Below are 14,357 nucleotides of genomic sequence, written 5' to 3' on the forward strand. Positions count from 1 at the left end.
TGGTACTGAAGGATGGGCAAGTCAGAGTTATACATTAATATTGCCTTGCATAATGGAAGATTATGTCCAACTACATTTCTAAATTAAAAAATACTCAAATTCTCCAAATTCTGAGAGGTTTAAGTCATGATCTGAAACTATGGTCCAGCAAAAAAAGTTCAGATTCACATTTAATTTTCCACAGCCTTAACGGAGGAGGAGGAGGATGGCTATTTTCATGGCTTTGGTTTAATTTCGGACTGATTTATTTGGAATGGGGTAAAAAAAAAAGAAAAAAAAAAAGAAAAAAAAAGAAAAAAATTACTTTCTGGGATTTCTGATTTCTTCTACTGTGTTATTTTTCTGAATTTGACTAAGAACTTTTTCTAGTATCTGAAACTGAAGAAAAACATTTAGCATAATTTCCAGCTTCCCCACTCTCATAAGAGGGGAATATTTCTGGTCAGAAAAGGCAATGACTCATCCTTTAAGAAATCAAGAAGTGTCCATTAAGCCTCTCTAGGGAAAGCCCCATGCTGAGTTATAAAATCACACACACCTCTGAATTCTGATTTTGTGTACACTGAAGTCACCCACTGACCTTTAGTTTCCCATCAAACTTTTCTGACTTTACAGTCTGCCTGTATCTGCTTCACACCACTGTGTACAGAGGAAGATCCTCATTTCTCTTCTTCTTGTTTCTGCTGAAACTTCAGATTTGTTCTTAGCCTGTCTTAGAGTCTCCTAGAGTTTGCTGGTGGGCCATTCCCCCACGTCAAGACAGCAAGATTTGGTGATACTCCTTGAGCTCCCTTGCTGTTTAATGTACTTTTTTCCTTCCCTTTTCCATACCATTCCATCCAGTCCTGAGTTCAGTGTGAAATTTGTGGATTTGTCCCCTTTGGGATACAGCTGTACCTGCCAGTGATGCAGTGATGCACCATTCCACTGAGAGCTTTATTTTAGGGAGGATTTGAACAAAAGAATTAGAGACAGTTTGAAACCATACATGCAGCTAAACAGAAAATTACAGGATTTTTTATACCTTATCAAATTTCCTGTATCAAACACATTGCCTCATCACCTATAAATGTCAAACATACTAGAATAAAAATTACCTGTAGTGGGTAGTGTGAGCCTCATCTTCTTGACTATATTTAAGAAAGGCAACACTCCCCTGCCCCCAGTTAATCAAATTGATAAGTAATAGTTCTGTTGTCTCAAGTATGTCAGACTCACACTGTCAGAGACTTCATCCCAGAAAACTGGTGCTAAGAAAGTGCTTCCAAACTCATGAAAGTACTGTCAGGAAGGGAAGATGAGGGGCAGAGTCCACATGGACAGATCTTCAAGAACTAGGGATTTTAGAGATTATTGCTGGTGGCCTCCTGTGTACAGCACTGCAATAGTGCTACTGGTGTCTTCAGTCCTATACCTAGACAGGTACGTGAGCCTTGTGAGTGCTTGGCACTGAGTGCTCCAGTCTGGAAATCAACTCTGCAGATCAGTATCACTCTTATCTTTTGGAAACAACAAGACACCTCCAAACACTAGAATATCACAGTGAGGAAAATCCCAGCAAAATCCCCAAGGGTCTAATGCCCATGTTACCAGAAGGAGACACAAAGTTATAATGAAAGCCTGTGTATATTTTCTTCTGATGCCTCAGCATAAATAGAAGCAAATAAAGTACTTTGAATCTGACCCTGAAAGTGCTGACTAATTAGAATTTGTGTTTTAATACCTCCTATCTGCCTCCACACTGTTCTCTGCTCCATTGCAGTAAGCTCTGAATATGCATAGGCACACCTGCTCACACTTTCTAGTATCTCCTGCAAGGGCTTGTGTTTTAAACCAAGGAGCCAGACAATGCTCAAGGGAAAAAATTTCACATTTTACAGATGGGGAACTGTGATACAGGCTGCTGCATTTCTAAGTAGCTTTCTGAACATGGATATTTGCATATTTGTTCAGAACATCTGTGACTTAAGGTTTACAAGGTTTTTAAGGACTTTGTATATCATACAGCACCCTCTTCCCACAGTATCTGTCTTCTTTTTGATTCTTCATTGCCCTCAAGAAAATACTTCAAGACAGACCTTTGAACATAGAGGGATGCTCTGTGATCATGGGCTGAAATGCACAGGCCCCGTCACTGACAGAGACTACCTAACAGGATGGATCATTTCATGGTGCAGTGAGAGGTTGCTCTTGTAGACAATATTCATGTGATGCTTTGTAAAATTTTTACCACATCTTATCATATGTCCTCAGCAGACTTTCTGTCTGAAAGGCTGGTTTTTGCTTCATCACCTCTGAGCATTTCTTACAGGATAGAGTAAGAGTGTAAAGACCTAGAAGTTCTCAGTGATGTGAATTACAGATTAGACATAATGAGTTCAGATCCCTATCCTTTCTTACCAACAGCTCATGATGGCAGCTACTGACAGCTGTTACCAGGGTATTAGTATGAGTCCAGTTTGGGATAACATTTCTCTTTTTGTGCTTCACATTCTTGTCGCTCTGAGGCTGTGCTGCATCCCTGCTGCAAGCAGAAGCGCCCTCTCCTGTGCAGAGGTTCATTTTGCAGTGAAGGAGGGAGAGCAATGCCGTGCAAACCACCCACTTCCAGCAGGCACCGAAGAGATGGAGAACTGGTGAGAACTGGTGTCACATCCTCTAGACCCGGCTGCAGAACACATGCTGGGACGTCCAGCTCTGGGGATGCTGGCACCTGTATGCTTCCCTGCATGCCAGAGAGGTAAAAGAATTATTGCATCTCTTTGATGCAGTCCCCCCACTCTTGTTTGCTACTGTTAGTTTGTGCTGGTTTGAAAAGAAGATGGACATTCCAAACTGCCAGGGAACTTTGGCATAATTTCACTGTACAGAGGAAGTTTCCTAGAGGTGCAGTCCCACAGTGTGAGCTGTAGAATGACAGTATCTTCACTCAGAAAAGCTGTTAAGTTGTGGGTGTTTCTGAAAGCCTTGTTCTGAGTTAGATTTCATCATTCACCACCCAGCAGAAATTTGACATTAGGTTGTACATGAGTACAACTTAATGTCTGTCCATGTACAGTCACAAGGTGACCAACTGCACAAGAAACTTTGTCACACATGGAGAGTCTGAGTTCACGCCTGTGGGGTTTTGCCAGCTTTGTAGCAAAACTGTAGCAATCCACTTGTGGCAAAATTTAATACAGAACATGAAAGCATTTCTTAGTCAGGAATAGAGTTTTGTAAATGAGTTACCCTAAACATTTACTTAAAAAAAATGCAGTCTTCAGATATAACTTAAAATTGTTGAATAAGCAAACAAATCACATATATTGTCTGCAAAAACTAGTCTGGCCAGCTCTAGTTCATAGCCAGAAATTATTCACTTTGTGTTTTCTAATCATACTTAAAATAATCAGCAATGAGCTTATCTCCCAGGTACATTATAAGTGTCTGAGACACATGTAAAAATAAAATAATGTTTTATTTATACAGTATCCCACTCTTCTTTTAGTCAAATGATTGACGTTATACCTGAGTAAATGCTGAGTATAAAAGAGTGAAATTTTCTAATTCCACCCCCTTACAGCAGTGAGCAGTTTACCTGCTCTGCGCCTTATGTGTGGAGACCTGGCCATCTATAGACCAAACTGGGAGGCACAGCCTTGGTTTTGTTTTGTATTCTCTCTAACTCATAGCTTGGACTGAGTTGGGGAGGTTGGGAGCCAGATCCATATGGGTACAGATCCAGATGGCTGTGTTGAGAACTGCAGATCTGATGCAGCAGGTGAACCTTTCTTCACAGCATGAAGCAGCCCCTGTGGGCTCACTGGTGGTGTGTCTGCAGGAGGAAAGGGTGGAAAGACCCACACAATCAATCCACCCCTCAGATCTGCTCTGAACAGAAGAGTGCCCTTGGCTGTGTACCTCACACTTGTGCCACTGCTGAGACCTTTCCTTTGCCTGAGGGGCACAGTCACATACTGTCTGACAAAAATAGATTGTGTGTGTAGTATATAGCAGAGATAATTCATGCTATTAATGTATAAAATATAGTAAAATCCAAACTATGTCTTTTGACCATCCTGGTCGGGAGCAGTGTCTTATTCATAAACATCGAGATCCCTGCACGTTAAGATAAACATCGGGGTTTTAACGTAAGAATAGAAGTTTCCAGGTCGATAATCGCTGGCTTCCCTGGGTCGGGTTGGGTCGCTGGGCCCACCTAAGGGTGATTATCGCCTTGCTGATTACATCTTCCAAGATAAACCACCCTGATACATGCGAATACATGGCTTCCCCAGAATCGACTGACAACATGGGACACCTGGACTGAACCTTTGCCCAGCTCTGCACATGTAAAGCCACGGCGATGCATGTGAAGAGACACAAAGAACATCTGGTCATCTCTGCCTCGGGCAGAATAAAGTATATAAAAACTTGCTGCGAGGCAGCATTCGTGAACTGGGGAGACTGACATTCGGAAGTCACATCCGTGTGTTCACCCAGCGCGCCGATCCTGGGCTTGACACTGACTCTGTGGTGGTTTCGACGACCGAACTTTGGTCTCGCAGACAAATTAATAAATCTTGGCTAAATTTTCTTATAAGTTTGGCTCACGATTTGGTCATTTATAACAGTGTACTTGAATTACCAGACAAGAAACAGTCACTTTATCTGGTGGGATATTTTAACAAGATAGAATGTTTCTTGATGCCCTCATTCAGCCATAAAGCTGCTTTTTGGTTTATCCAAATAAGTCAGCATGTGCAGTTTTCCCATGTGGTTATGTTGCTTGGTACCATGCCCCTAACCCCTTCAGTAATCTTATCACAGAATATTATAACTTGGAAAGCACCTCTGGAGATTATCTAGGTAAATTTTTAAATTATATCAGGCTGCACAAGTCTGTCACTTCTAAAGCTTTTGTTTCAGAGTGTGGCTGAACAAAGAAACTCCAAGGATTTTCATGAAGAGAGGATGCAGAATTACATAGTAATTTAGAACAGCATGCACCTTCATTAAGGCAGCAGAACTATAGCTGTTGCATCAGACCTTTATAATCCCTGGCCCCTGCATCTGTGCCACTGGGTTCTAATGTTGGTTCACAGAATTGTAGAATATCCTGAGTTGGAAGAGACCTACAAGGATCCTCAAGTCCCAACTCCTGACTCTGTGCAGGGCACCTGAGAGCATTGTCCAAATGCTTCTTGTACTCTCTCAGGGTTGGTGTTGTGACCATCACCAACAGGGATGCTTGTTCCAGTGCCCAGCCACCCTCTGGGTGAAGAACCTTTTTCTAACATCTGACCTAAGTCCCCTCTGCCTCAGCTTCAGGACATCCCTCAGGTCCTGTCCCTGTCACCAGAGAGAAGACACCAGTGCCTACTCTCTTGATTCCCACCATGACGAGGTCTCCCCTCAGACTCCAGGCTGAACAGACCAAGTGACATCAGACATTCCTCATATCCTCCCCTCCAGAGCTTTGACCATCCTCATGGCCCTCCTTTGGTTGTTCTCAAATAGCTTGATGTGGCAGTGTATTTTATGAGGTCTACAGTTGTTTCAATTGCAACAGTTAGTGGTTCAATGTTAATTAAACAAAATGTTTTGATCCCTGTACCCCCGTTTTATCCCCTCACAATGGTTTCTCCCAAGTTGTTCACCCCTAAGTTTTCCCGCCCTTAGCCGCCACTCACCCTGCCTGTTTCCCTGCTCCTCTGTCCCTTCCTTCCCTGGTGTAGACCTGTCTATCCAAGCCGTGCTATCCCCTTCCCTTGTCCATCGACCTAGATCCACCCTTTTTGTTCCCGAATGTTTGATGCCCTGGTTCTAACAGTTGATTTGTTTTAGAGGCTTTTCCCTTCCCTATGTTAACCCCATTGGTCTTGTTAGATCCCATGCTCCTCCCTGAGTGTTCTCCCCTTGGTTATGTGATGTTCCCATCCCCTAAAGTAGCCTCCTTTAAAAACCCTAGCTGGACCACTGTTCCCTTGTCACTCGTCCCCAACCTATCTTTGAATAAAGCTTCATTGGAGTGCATAGAGTGTCCTCTCCTTTGGCTCTTACCCTTGGGATCCTGGTGGTGTCGTGCTTCAGTGTCACCCACGGCGCTGCACCCACTGCCACCTGAAAGGCCTGGGTGGAAGCTCAGGGGCAGCCTCTCCTGTGTGCCCCTCTGGTCACTCAGGGAGCTTTGCTAGCCAGCATTCCAACACTCTGTGACTGCAGGAGAGCCACAGTTTAATGTCATCTTTATATGGTGGCTCCCAAAACTGCACGCAGGACTTGAGGTGAGGCCGCAGCAGCTCAGCGCAGGGCAGGACAATGCCCTCCCTCAACACTCACTCCTTATCAGAGGAAAATCATCAGAGATATTTAAATTCATCGAGGTCAATAGCTAACTTACATCCATGTCAATGAGTTCAGAAGCCTGTACTTCTGGTTTCTTCTAAATTCACTGCTGCTTTTCATTAAGGTTTGATTTCAGACTATGAAAATCCTGAGGTCGGGTGGTTTGCATGTACATCTTCCGAGATGAGTCACCAGTGCTCTGTCTGGCAGGAGCTGTCAGCAGCCACGTTCTGCTGCTGCTGCAGAATTCTTCAGCAACTGAAAGTTACAGATACTCAGCACCTTGCAGCTCTCTCCATGATACCTTAGAGAATTTGATCTCTGAGATGCATATAAAAATAGAAATCCAGAAGTTTTTAATTAGCACCTCAACAGAACGTCAGGTTCTTCCAAGAAACAATCTCCAATTTAGTAATATGTGGACTACTTTTGAGGACAAAGCCATTTCACATATAAATACCAGAGGAGTCATTCAATAATTAAAAAATGAAATATGTAATAAAATAGTAAATTGAGGATATATAATTTTGGCATAAATGTTCTTTACAAAATGTAAGAATGTATAAAAATATAACATACAAAGATATCTATGGCAGTTTTAAGATAAAAAGTATTGCATTTGTATTAAGACTGATTAATATCAATTCAATGCAGAAATGTCAATGTCAATAACAATTTCAACATGTCACAGGAATACAACACCACAGATTAAATGGAATGATGCTATGAAACACTCTACAAACTTGTACTCAAAATGATTCATGATCTGTCTGTTGAATCACATAAAAATATGAAGTTGTTTAGATAAACATTGCCAGATTTGTACCATTCTTATTTTTTAAACAGTTGCTAGAAGGCACAAGGTACTACCATCAACAAGTTATTCACAATAGAAGTGACAGCAGCAACAGTGGAATTTGCCCCAGCATGTCTGAGGGAGTTCCAGCTGTGGGGAGGAAGGACTGTGCTCTCCAGACTGCCAACCTTCCACACCATCTGTGAGCCTACCCACAGCTTCTGCACACTCCTGCACAGTAAAACTGGGATCAATAACAAAAGGGAAGGGTTAGCTTAGTCAGAAATGAAACACGAGTTCAGCAAATATTTGGGGATGGCATAAAAGCAGTCCCTGACTCCATTTGGAAATGTATACATTTTCTGTATATTTCAGTGCATTCTTGGTCTGACTGCAAAACAAGTAAAATTTGCTATCTGTAAGCTATCAAGCATTAGAACTGTACATTTTAGGAATTTCAGGACAGTGCAGAATCTTGACTAATGCAGCAGCAGTACTGTTGGTCTGTGTTATCAGGCATTTTTTTTGCCATCTAATTCTCCTGGAATGTATGATGTGCCTGAAGTCACATGCTAGAGTATGAGGAAAAGGTTCACTCATTTTTAATATTTTCCATTGGTTAACCACAAACGGTAACAGCAGAGTGATGTATGAGAACTGGAGCATGTACCTCCTCAAGAAGCAAAAATTTCAACATTAAGAACAGTAAATTATTCTCCTCTACAATGCTTTTAAAAAAATTTGCTCAGAAGATAAAAATGGTTTTGTTTCATATGAGAGTCAGTCCAAAAAACCCCCAAAACTTTTAAGATCCCACTTTTAATCCAAGTAAATCACTTCATTTATTTCACATATCCTTAGCAAAGCAGTGTTTTCATCAGTGATACTGGTGGACAAAGTTTATTGTAGGGGACAAACAGAAATGTGAATTATTGCTCCCATAGCATCCTCAAGGAGTTAATGGCCCATGCAGGATGTGCAAGATGATGTCAGCATGTAAACACTTGTGTCCTGCAACTGGCATTGGGAACTTCTTATTTGTTCCAGCAGCCACCAGCTAGCTGCCACTTTCCTGGTCTCTGCCACTGGTGCAGGCCTTCTGAATGTCAGATGAATCTGTTATTTCTTTGAGTTTTCTTTACTTTGGCCCTCTTCCTCTGATTCTTTTAGCGTTTCCAACTTTATGTTGTCAGTATTGCGATCAGTGGATGAATTTGGCTTGGATGTGTTCAATTTCAATCTTCTCAGGCTCCTATAGCAGTCTTTTCTGACGTTTTCACTGACCAGAACGTAGATGATTGGATCAGCAATGCTGTTTGCAGTGGCTAAACACAGAAACACTGTAAAAGTTGAATATATCTTATTTTCAAATGGACATGGGCAGTCCTGATGAAACATAAAGTATATGGCTCTTACTATGAGAACCAGATGATATGGAGCAAAGCAGATCACAAAAATAGTAATAATGGCAATAGCAACATGCTTCACTTTGGCTTTCTCACGACAAGTCAAGCTGCTGCTTCTTTTTGTAGCTTTGAAAATTTTGCAGTTTGTAAAAATCAGGATCAGGAGGGGTATGAAAAATCCAAACAGGAATCTAGCACAGCTGCAATAAGCCAATAATAAGTTAAGGGGCACTGTCTCAAAGCAGGTTTTCACCTCTGTACAGTTTTGCCCATTTTCCATAAAAAATACCGACGTGTGGATTCCTGCAACCACAGTAAAGAGAAAACCGACTATTATGATGGCATTTTTCTGTTGTCTTCTTCCCCTTGATTCTAGAGAATGCACCAGTGCCAAGTAACGATCCACAGAGATGCAGCACAAAAGCAGAATGCTGATGTAGATACTGCAGAAAAAGATGAATCCTGTTATCCTGCAAGCAGTGTCACTCATGGTCCACTTGTGCCCATTTTGCACATAGATAATCCAGACAGGCAAGGTACATAAATACATCAGGTCACACAATGATAAACTGAAAATGTAGATGGCAACTACTATATTCCTTTTGATTTGTACAAATGTCAGCAGAGAAGTTAAGCAATTTGCTGGAAGGCCTATTGCAAAAACAATGCTGTAAACAGCAACCAGAAGTGTCTGACTCTCTTGATAAGGAATTTCTGGGCAAGTGGAGTTACAATTTTCATTTAGACAGCGTTCCATTATTCTTTCTCCAGCTGATATTTCCTAAGAATCAGAAGACAAGGTGGAAAGTTAGCATTGCATCACTTAAAAATATGTCAGTAAAGGTTATGGTCCCATAGGTGCCAACTTGACATGTTTGTGGAGCAAGTGGAATGGAGGATGTTTGAAAGGTTCCTCCTCAGACATGAACTGAGAAAGAGAGGGTCACAAGATCCCTCCACCTCTGAGAGTTGTACTGGATTCTGGTGGCTATGTGGAAGCTCTCTCAAGGGGGATCTGAACTTTTGTCCCTGGACATAAAATCAACCATCTCCTTTTTGTCAGTTCCCATTCTAAAATCATGCTGTAAATGCTAAAACTGCCATCATTCCTCATGCCAAGTGTCAACTGCACCCAAAATCTCACATGGGGATCAGCCTACAGAAATAAGGCAGATGAATATGAAGTTGTGGACCAGCTTAGACATATTTGAAAAAAAAGCTGGGTTCAGTATTGTCCCATCTTCAGAATGACTGGAGAAAAGAATCTTCACTGTGGTGTGGAGAAGATGGCACAGTACTCAGACCAGTGACAGGACCTGAGAGAATAGCCTGAAGTGGTTTCAGGGAGGTTTAGGCTGGCTTTTGCAAAAAGGTTCTTAACAGAGAGGGTGCTTGAGCTGGGGTTAACTTATGAGCATGGTGGATACAATAAGGGAGGGCTAGTGGTGATGCATTTTTTGCTGCCTCTAAGCATCTGCCACCTTTGGTGGAGGAGGAGGGATCTCTTCTGGGCCACCTACCTATCTGCTGTGTAGAGGGGATAAAAAAGGTGCTTGATTTCAGGGTCAGCAGTGGTTCTCTGCCCAAGCCTCGTCTGTGAACTGACATACAGAGCTTGTCCCTGACTCGAAACATGCCTGGTGGTGTGAGAGCTGCTGTACACTGCACACCACAGAGCTGCTGTACACTGAACCCCACAGAGCTGCTGTACACTGAACACCACAGAGCTGCTGTACACTGCACACCACAGAGCTGCTGTACATTGAACACCACAGAGCTGCTGTACACCTGCACACCACAGAGCTGCTGTACATTGAACACCACAGAGCTGCTGTACACTGAACCCCACAGAGCTGCTCTATACCTGCACACCACAGAGCTGCTGTACACTGCCCACCACAGAGCTGCTGTACACTGCACACCACAGAGCTGCTGTACATTGAACACCACAGAGCTGCTGTACACCTGCACACCACAGAGCTGCTGTACATTGAACACCACAGAGCTGCTGTACACTGAACACCACAGAGCTGCTCTATACCTGCACACCACAGAGCTGCTGTACACTGAACACCACAGAGCTGCTGTACACTGCACACCACAGAGCTGCTGTACACCTGCTCACCACAGAGCTGCTGTACACTGCCCACCACAAAGCTGCTGTACACCTGCACACCACAGAGCTGCTGTACACCTGCTCACCACAGAGCTGCTGTACACTGCCCACCACAGAGCTGCTGTACACTGAACACCACAGAGCTGCTGTACTCCTGCACACCACAGAGCTGCTGTACACCTGCTCACCACAGAGCTGCTGTACACTGCACACCACAGAGCTGCTCTATACCTGCTCACCACAGAGCTGCTGTACACTGCACACCACAGAGCTGCTCTATACCTGCTCACCACAGAGCTGCTGTACACCTGCACACCACAGAGCTGCTGTTCACTGAACACCACAGAGCTGCTGTACACCTGCACACCACAGAGCTGCTGTACACTGCACACCACAGAGCTGCTGTACATTGAACACCACAGAGCTGCTGTACACTGCCCACCACAGAGCTGCTGTACATTGAACACCACAGAGCTGCTGTACATTGAACACCACAGAGCTGCTGTACACCTGCCCACCACAGAGCTGCTGTTCACTGAACACCACAGAGCTGCTGTACACTGCACACCACAGAGCTGCTGTACACCTGCCCACCACAGAGCTGCTGTACACTGCACACCACAGAGCTGCTGTACACCTGCCCACCACAGAGCTGCTGTTCACTGAACACCACAGAGCTGCTGTACACTGCACACCACAGAGCTGCTGTACACTGCACACCACAGAGCTGCTGTACATTGAACACCACAGAGCTGCTGTACACTGAACACCACAGAGCTGCTGTACACTGCACACCACAGAGCTGCTGTATGCCTGAACACCACAGAGCTGCTGTACACTGCACACCACAGAGCTGCTGTACACTTGCACACCACAGAGCTGCTGTACACTGCACACCACAGAGCTGCTGTACATTGAACACCACAGAGCTGCTGTACACTGCACACCACAGAGCTGTTGTACACTGCACACCACAGAACTGCTGTACATTGAACACCACAGAGCTGCTGTACACTGCACACCACAGAGCTGCTGTACACTGCCCACCACAGAGCTGCTGTACATTGAACACCACAGAGCTGCTGTACTCCTGCACACCACAGAGCTGCTGTACACCTGCACACCACAGAGCTGCTGTACATTGAATACCACAGAGCTGCTGTACACCTGCACACCACAGAGGGCCTTGGAGACCTCCCTTACTATGGTAAAGCACAACAGGTGAATACAGCTCACAGTCAGGCAGATGGTGACATCCAGGGCAGGGACATGGTACAAGTCACACACCACCTCAGTTACTCATCAGCTTGTCTACCCACACACTTCAATAAAAACACCTTCAGGAGTGGTTGAGGGTGCTTTCTCCTTCCCCCCTCCTGGTTTTGCACACTTCTCCTCATCCTGTGCTTGTCTGAATATTCTCATTTCTGTAAGCTTCCCCCAGAGCAGTCAGTGATGGTGCAGGGCAGCAAACAGTGGAAGAGTTCTGTGGACACATACTCCCAATGCTTGTTTGTCTTGCCTCCTCCTCTCCCACTTTTGCTCCAAGTCTCCTTCCCACGCTCAGCACCCTTGAGGGAGCCTCAGGAAGGAGATGCCTGTGACTTTCTAAGCTACCTGCCTGGAGCAGGCATTTTTCCTTGGTGTTTGGCATATGGACTAAGCCACAGGGCTGCGGCTGAGCTGAAGAGACCTTCACATGTAAATGGCTGTCAGTGCCAAGCACAACGCCTCAGCTGAAAAAGTGCAGCCATGGGCATGGACCTACCCTTCAAAAGAAAATCAGGTGCTGAAGGACTGTCCTGAAGCTTTGGCCTGTCGGCTTTGGAGCTTTGGAGGAGGAGTGCTCTAACTCGGAGCCCAGTATAAGGAAGGAGGAGAGGAGGCCATTTGTTCCACTCCTCACCTTCTCCAGGCTCTCAGCCCCGTCCAGGGAAGAGTCTTCTTCCACTGGCCACTGCATCCACCCCCAGTTCAGAGCTTCACTCTCTCCACTCAGTTCTCCATGCCTGCAGAGAGGTTTCTCCACAAAGCAGCACTGAGCAGACAATTTATGACATTTCTCCTGGTGACATTTTCTCTTGTGTTGACACACCCTTAAGGGGAAGGAAGTAACACCACAATTGTCCACCCTGTGAGTAAAGTCAACTTTTCTGTGCCTGTACAGCCCTCTTCAATTGAAAGCATATTCCTGTCTTCTCAGACCTTTAGAGTTTAATAGTTTGATACTTGGCTCAGCCCAGACGATTCCCAGTTCTGTCTTTCTCTGGGATGTCGAGGCTAACCTGCACCTCAAATATTAATTCAAATGAAAAACAGTAATAATTACACCAGTGAAAAAAAACTAGACACAATTTTCTATTAATTGTGATGATCAGCCTTGGTTTGAACACCAGAACTCAAGAGATTTATCACACCCAGAAATTTTCAAGCATTTATAAAGGGTAAAACATAGTGATGATGACACAGATGAGCAATATCTAAGAAAGCATTTGTGAGACACAAACTGTTCCAGTGAGTTATGTTTGCTGCCCTGAATCCTTCAGTTGAGCAAGCCTCTCCACAGTAGCTGTTTTCACCTTTTTTGGCCTGTCCTGATCTGGTAGGTCTCACCAATCATAGGTGTTACAGCTGCTGTGTGTTGCATCAGCAGCTCAGTGTATTTTTATCAGCACTCTGAGGCTTCTTGCTCTCTGAGAGTCACTGCACGAGACATACCGCAGTTATCACGTGCACCTTTCTCACCTTCAAGATGTGTGAAACATCTCAACTTCCAGGACAGAGAGATCACGAAGCACCTGAGCAAAAATCACTGGGAGATGGGGTAATCTGCTAAGATTTACTGCATGCCTGCTCTGTATTTACGCTCTTCCATTTCTAATATTCTTATGTTGTCTCCATGCTGTTAGACAACTGGATAATTACGTTTCGTACTCCTAAAATGCAGTGGCTCCTGCTGCTCATTTGGGCCAGTTGCATTAATCTTTTCTCAAGAAAAGTCTTTTCAGTAACACTGAAGTGAAAAAGAAAAGGGAAATGAAAACAAGCGGGAAAGCAAAAGGCTTTACTTTTTTTTTTGTTGTTGTTGTTTGTGTATGAACTACTCATGTGAAACTGTTTAAGTTTCCAAAGGAGAAGTTGGAGTGATAAAAATAGCCACTATTAGAAAAAGTAAAAAAAGAAAATTACAGTTATGGTTACAAAGCACAGTAGTTGGACAGAGACTGGTTGGAAGTCTTTGGACTAACTCATCTGAGATACACAGGAACAGGAGAAAAAAAAGGACACAGTAAAATCCATAACATGAGTACAATTACATGAGCAAAGCACATTAATTAATGTTTATTTTATTTTCTAATATTTTTCTGATCATCCATCTCTTCCAGGCATTATTGTTAGAGCCATAAGTTTTGAGGAGTTTATGAGGATATTAGGAACAACATGAAATAACCTCTGTGATGGTTAAAATGAAAACAAACTTTCCCTTCACAATTTCCTTCCTGTCCCCAATATCTGTAGAGGAAAACAATCTGAGTGTCTCAAAGCATAAATCAGCCTTCAGTGAAAGAGGACCTGAGTTTCTCCTGAGGGATTTTGTGTGCTTTCCTGGGTAGGATGTGGTGCTGGAAGGGTTTGACATGAGGGTGCCAGCAGGACGTCAGTTGGACACTCAGATCTATATTGAAACGCATCAGTTCCCAGATGTGAC

General features: G+C 43.8%; 1 protein-coding gene across 1 annotated transcript; it reads right to left on the reverse strand.

Moving 5' to 3' along the window:
• Positions 1-8,245: 8,245 nt before the first annotated feature.
• Positions 8,246-12,611, reverse strand: GPR132 (G protein-coupled receptor 132). The gene is made up of 2 exons (XM_058027023.1): positions 12,555-12,611; positions 8,246-9,313 (listed from the first exon to the last, which is right to left on the reverse strand). The coding sequence occupies exons 1-2, from the start codon at positions 12,609-12,611 to the stop codon at positions 8,246-8,248; spliced, it is 1,125 nt and encodes a 374-aa protein (XP_057883006.1).
• Between the last annotated feature and the right edge of the window lie 1,746 nt (positions 12,612-14,357).

Source organism: Melospiza georgiana, chromosome 6, assembly GCF_028018845.1.
Source record: "Melospiza georgiana isolate bMelGeo1 chromosome 6, bMelGeo1.pri, whole genome shotgun sequence".
Classification (NCBI taxonomy): domain Eukaryota; kingdom Metazoa; phylum Chordata; class Aves; order Passeriformes; family Passerellidae; genus Melospiza; species Melospiza georgiana.

Bases quoted from the DNA above. Each gene is read 5' to 3' on its own strand.
- GPR132 (XM_058027023.1), bottom strand. From the start codon at position 12,611: ATGCAGTGGCCAGTGGAAGAAGACTCTTCCCTGGACGGGGCTGAGAGC. The intron at 9,314-12,554 runs GTGAGGAGTGGA...TCTGATTCTTAG, and splicing joins GGGCTGAGAGCCTGGAGAAG to GAAATATCAGCTGGAGAAAG.